Raw genomic sequence first — 6000 nt, forward strand, 5'->3', positions numbered from 1 at the left:
AAAGATAGCCCTTGAGTCAAGGAGCTCACAATCAAATGGGGAGAGAAAACAAGCAAATAAATATGTAAAAACAAGCTACATACAGGATAAATAGGAAATAACTAAAAGAGGGGAGGCACCAGATTAAGAGAGGTTAGGAAAGGCTTCCTGAAGAAGCTTGTTTTGAAAAACAGCAGAGTACAATAAAGGGGTCCCTGGACTGGGAGTCAAGAGACATTGGGTTCAAATTCTAACCCAGATACTTATTAGTTGTATAAGCCTGAGCAAATCACTCCACCCTTCAGTGCCTCAGTTTCTTCATTTGGAAAATGAGGAGGGCTGGATCTGATAGCCTCTAATATCCCTTCCAGATCTAACTCTCTAATCTTCTTATCCTTTTTTCTTAGGAGATTCTGAGACTGGAATCATAATGCACAACTAAAGAATTATCATTCTAGTCCATTTTCCTTTTACGAAAATCATTAATTATCAGTTTTCTGAGTATTGATAATAGAAATTTTGTGAACCAGCAGCAGCATATTTGAAACATAAGACTAGCTTCCTCTCTTGCTCTGGGGCATATACACAAATATCAGCTAGGGTGAGCCAAAGGAATGCAAAGTCATTTTTTGTATTAGCCTAAGGAAAATGAGACCAAGAAAGTATCTTGGCTAAGGAAAAAAAGAAATGGGGCTTTTCAAAGATTAATATAAACTAATTGTTTATCACCATCCCTGCTCCCTTTCATGAATATGGATAATTGGAAAGCAATTATATCCATCAGTAATAAAACTAGTGGTCATTTGGGAGAGAGATAGAAAATGACTTTTGTTCTTGTTTTCCCTCCTTTGTTTTGTAATAAGCTGCCTTACATGCCTTTAATATCATCTTCTTTCTACTGCTACTTAATCTAACCACCCCACTGACTTCTCTTCCATTCCAAATAGGTATCTAAAAATGTACAGCCTTATTTTTAGTCTTGTGGGCCTTTTATTTGATCACAGCCTTAGTCTCTGTAATAGAAATGAAAAGAGAGAGAAAGAGAGAGAGAGAGAGAGAGAGAAAGAGAGAGAGAGAGAGAGAGAGATGTGGACACCTGCCCACAAAGAATTGAAGTCTATTATGCCATAACTTGGCCTGGTCCGCTAACTTTCGATCATTATCTCAGAATTACTTCAGTGATGAGCTGATTATCACAATGCTACAAAAATAATAAGATTAATAATTTCAGATTCTCTAGATTCAGAGGACCTGGGTTTGAATTTCAGCTCTGTCACTTTCTACCTGTGTGAATTTGGGCAAGTCATTTAGCTTCTCTACCTTGTGACTTTGGGTAGGTCTCAATTTCTCTAGCTGTATGATACTGGTCCGGGCACTTAGAACTCAGTTTCTTCATCTGTAACGGGTCAGTCTAGATGACCTCTAAATTTTCTTCATCTATAAAATGAGGGAATTGTACAAGATGGCCTCTGAGATCCCTTCCAACTCTAATTCTAGAATCCCATGATTAGAACATCTCTAAGGTGCAATTTAGCTCTCGGCCTATGATACTATGACTTTGACATCTGCATAGCACTTTACGTATTTCAAAGTAATTTAAATGCATTATCTTACTTGACTATCATAACAGCCCTCTGACTGAGGTAGGAAGGGCAGAAATTGTAGGTGAAAGAGCTTAGTCTCAGAGAAGTTTGATGATTGTCAGCCTTTTCATTGGACATTCTTAAGCATCTCAAAGACTCAGGGTATTCTTTGGACCGGGTATCTAGCAAGATGACCCCTAGGCATAAAGGCTGCAGGAATAATGGAATCAAAGGGCCAAAGTCCCTCCAGTTTCAATGGTCAATAGTTTCTAGACCTCCTGCTAAATATATATTTATATATCAAATATATATATTTATATATATTAGACTTTTACCCCTGACTTGTCCTCTGAGCCAAATGGATACCACCATTTAATGTGTGCCTTTCAATATTATGAGCAATTTTCATCATAGATATGGAAGTTTACTGGGCGTCTACCAATACAAATTACCTTACACTCTACTACCTTGAATCTAGTATCTTGCTGATGCAATATTCCCTCCAAAAACACAGATTACAACCCATCCATACCTGCCTTCACTTTATGACTCTCATCCACATCCTCCCATAAATTCACCACTGGGAGCTTAAAGATCATAGGTATAGAACTAGAAGCCTTCCAGTGACTTACACATAGAATGTGCTTACTAAATATTTGTTGAATTGATTTCCCGCAAGCAATCCTTCACAATGAATACTCTCTTTGTATTTATAGACACACTAGCATATATTTCGATCTGGGAAGCACCTGAGAGGTCATCTAGTCCAAATTCCTTATTTTACAGATGAGTAAACTGAGTTCTGGAGTGATTAAGTTACCTGCCCAAGGCCATATAGGCAGTAAGTGACAGAGTCCTCTGGTTCCAAATCTAGTGTTCTTTCTATTTCGCCACATTTCCTTTCCACTCTCTAAGCAGATGGGATCTTACTATCTTGGCATTCAGAGAATGAGAGGCAGAGTGGAGCAGTACATAGAAAGCCAGCCTCAAGCAGTTTGAGTCTTACCTGTGACACCTATTAATTGTGTGGCTTCACTGAATAAACTACTTAACCTCTCAGGACAGTGGGGAATTTGATAAGACAGTGTGTCTGGCACATAGTCTAATTAAAGGCTTGTTCCTAGGTCAAGTTGCAGAGTAGATTCTCATCTATACTGAGATGTTTTTTTCATCATTCCCTATACAAATTAAATCATATGTCCATTTTAATACACACATACACACACACACATACACACATGAATATCAATGGAGCCCATTATCCCTGGATATCTCAACTAGTTGTTTTTCTTTCTTTTTTTTCCCTACCACAAAATCTCTTTAATTGCATCCCTTACCCCTCTTCACTGCCATAATTCCTTGGATATGATATGTTGCCACATGCCCAAGTCCTCCACATGCCCACTTGCAATTGACTTGATGCATCACTTAGCTATGTGGTTATAATCACCCAGTTAACAAATCAACTGTTTTGCAGAGTCCTCATCTCTGAAGATTCTTGCAGAGTGCCCCTCCCCACCACCACCATTACTATTTGATCCAGTGATACCACTACTAGGTCTATAATTTAAAGAGATCAAAAGAAAAAGAAAAGAACACGTAAATATAAAAAAAATTATAGAAGCTTTTTTTGTGGTAGCAAAGAACTAGAAACTAAGGATATGCCCATCAATTGGAGAATGGCTGAATTATTGGTTATGAATGAAATAAAACACTATGGTACTATAAGAAACCATGAAAGGGATGCTTTCAGAGAGAACCTTAGGAGTACCTGTGTTAATTGATTGCAGAGTGAAATAAGTAGAACTGGATTAATTCATATAATATTGTATAACAATAACTTTATAAAGAAATCTGACTCTGAAGGACTTAAGAACTCTGACCAACTCAATGACCAACCTTGGTTCCAGCGATTAACAATAAAGCATGTGTCCCAGCCAGCCATGCCCCCATTCTTCTCCAAGCTTCACTCTTGACTCTCCAGACGTGCTTCACTAGGCCATCAGGCAGGTACCTCACCAGGGCCACCCTGTCCATTTGGAGCTTTCTTTTATGTGTTGTCTTCCCCATTAGAACATAAGCTCCTTGGAGGCAGGTAGTCTCTTTCTTTCTGCCTTTTTTATTTTTGTATTTGTACTCTCAGTGTGTAGCATAGTATATGGCACGTAATGAATGCTTAGTTAATATTTAATGACTTATTGACTCTAAAGTTGCTTCCAAATCTGTACCAATGATTCTATAAAATCACTTTGGCAGAAGAGTTGTTTGTTTGTTTGTTTGTTTGTTTGTTTTAATTCAAATTCAAGGAACTCTTTATGTTTTATCCTTGAGGTCTTTTGTGATGTTTTTTATTGATTCAAGGACCTGGAAAAGGTCCGTGTCAGCCTCCTTCCAAAACTAAATATACCTCTTAGCATCTTTGACAGTCTCAGGGGAGGATAAACCTAATGGGCACTGCCTACCCTTTCATTGTTCTCTAAACTTACAAATAATGATAGTAATTCTGAGACATCTGTGTGGTCAGCTATATGTGATCTAGATGCAGGACGTCCACTTTTCAGATTAGAACATGGCAAGTCTTTAACCTCTGAGGGCCTTCTGCTTATTTCCTACCATGCTTCTGGTTAAACTATCATTTAGTGCATACTGGAAATGCAAACCTATCATTAGTTTCTAAGCAAAAGTAATATATACTTTACTACAAGCTAACTGTGTGACCTTCAAAATACTTCCCCTAAGTTTTTTTTTTGTTGTTGCTATTCAATCATGTCTGACTCTTTGTGACCCAATTTGGGATTTTCTTGGCAAGATACTGGAGTGATTTGTCATTTCCTTTTCCAGCTCATTTTATAGATGAGGAAACTGAGGTAAACATGGCTCACTGACTTGCCCAGGGTCACACAGCTAGTAAGTGTTGGAGGCCAGATTTGAACTAAGGAAGATGAGTCTTCTTGACACCAGACCCAGCACTCTATCCACTGTACCACCTAGCTGCCCCCTTAGTTCTTAGCCTTCTAAAATAAGGAAGTTAGATTAGATGATCTCTAAATTCCCTTTTAAGCATTAATGTTCTACAATTTCCTGCCACCATGTGAACATGCTTGGATAAAGTTACCAGTACTATACAAAATTAACATGTTACTGTTATTGATAGTGTTAATATTTAATCAACCCACAAGCATTTATTAAGCAAAGTTGGAATTTGAACCAAGGTCCTCTGAGTCCACAATGGGGCGGCTAGGTGATACAGAAGAAATGCCTGAACAACAACAATGTCTGACTTTTTACCGCTATTACCATAATGCCTCTCTAGTCTAATCCTCTCCCATTAGACTAACATGTTAATTTTCTTTTTCTTCTTTTTCTAAATTATCTCACACACTCTCTCTCACACACACACACACACACACACATCCTTTCCCCCAAAATTCCAATAATACAACATAATGGAATCTTTGCAAAGAGTCTTTTGATTTGTCCCTTGAGATGTCTTATGGTCTACTTATCTGATTTTCTGCCTCCTTTTCCCCAAAGAATCAAGAAGACTTACCAATTATAGTTAAGTAGAAACCAGCTACTAAGTCAGCTTCCCAGGAGAGTTTGGATGCAAAAGGGTCTCCATCCCGAAGATAGTGTGGAATGTAGTCATCTTGAGGTGGGACACTGTGGTTTAATGCCATGTTGTTCTTGTACTAACAGTAGCTATCTGAAAAGCAAATCAATACTGTTCTCAGCAGATTAGCATAAACCAACCTGAAATGTCAAACAATCCAATGTTTCCTAAGGACTTGGAAATGCTCATCATAAGAAAAAAAGTTCCAGACATTTTCATTGGTTAAGAAACTAATGGAGAACTCAAAGGGGGCCATGAGATCTGGTAATTTTTCTAAAGTAGACCATCAAATTAGTAAGTGACCTTTTCATAATTCCAATTTACATAACAACAATAATAACGATAAAAACAGGAGGCATGATGTAGTAGAAAGTATAATGACCTAGGAATCCAGATAAATGTCATAGGATCATAGGTGTAGGGGTGGAAGGAAACCTTGAAGGAAATCTAGCCCAAACACTTCATTTAACAGGAAGAAGCAGAAGAAGAAGAAGAATAAAGAAGAAGAAGAAGAAGAAGAAGAAGAAGAAGAAGAAGAAGAAGAAGAAGAAGAAGAAGAAGAAGAAGAAGAAGAAGAAGAAAGGAAGGAAAGAAGGAAGGTAGGAAGGAAGGAAGGAGTTACATGGCTTGCCCAATGAAACCAAAACAGGAAGTCAAAGAGACAAAATTTTAATCCAGATTCTGACTCCAAATCCAGCATTCTTTCCAATGAATCACATATCACCACATATTCTATTTTGATTTCCTTTTTTTCTAGGCACAATCATGCTTCCTTTTATATACTCATCCCTGTCTGTAAGTACCTCACTGAGATAATGGGATGAT

General features: G+C 37.8%; 1 protein-coding gene across 1 annotated transcript in view; it reads right to left on the bottom strand.

Annotated features, from left to right (window-relative positions):
* OPN5 (opsin 5) overlaps positions 1-5242 on the bottom strand; it is a 40708-nt gene extending 35466 nt beyond the window's left edge. The window contains exon 1 of the mRNA XM_027838317.1: positions 5113-5242. Coding sequence (XP_027694118.1) covers positions 5113-5242 — 130 coding nt within the window. The remainder of the gene's footprint in view (positions 1-5112) is intronic.
* Between the last annotated feature and the right edge of the window lie 758 nt (positions 5243-6000).

This window comes from Vombatus ursinus, unplaced genomic scaffold (genome assembly GCF_900497805.2).
Source record: "Vombatus ursinus unplaced genomic scaffold, bare-nosed wombat genome assembly UNPS02014826.1, whole genome shotgun sequence".
Lineage (NCBI taxonomy): Eukaryota > Metazoa > Chordata > Mammalia > Diprotodontia > Vombatidae > Vombatus > Vombatus ursinus.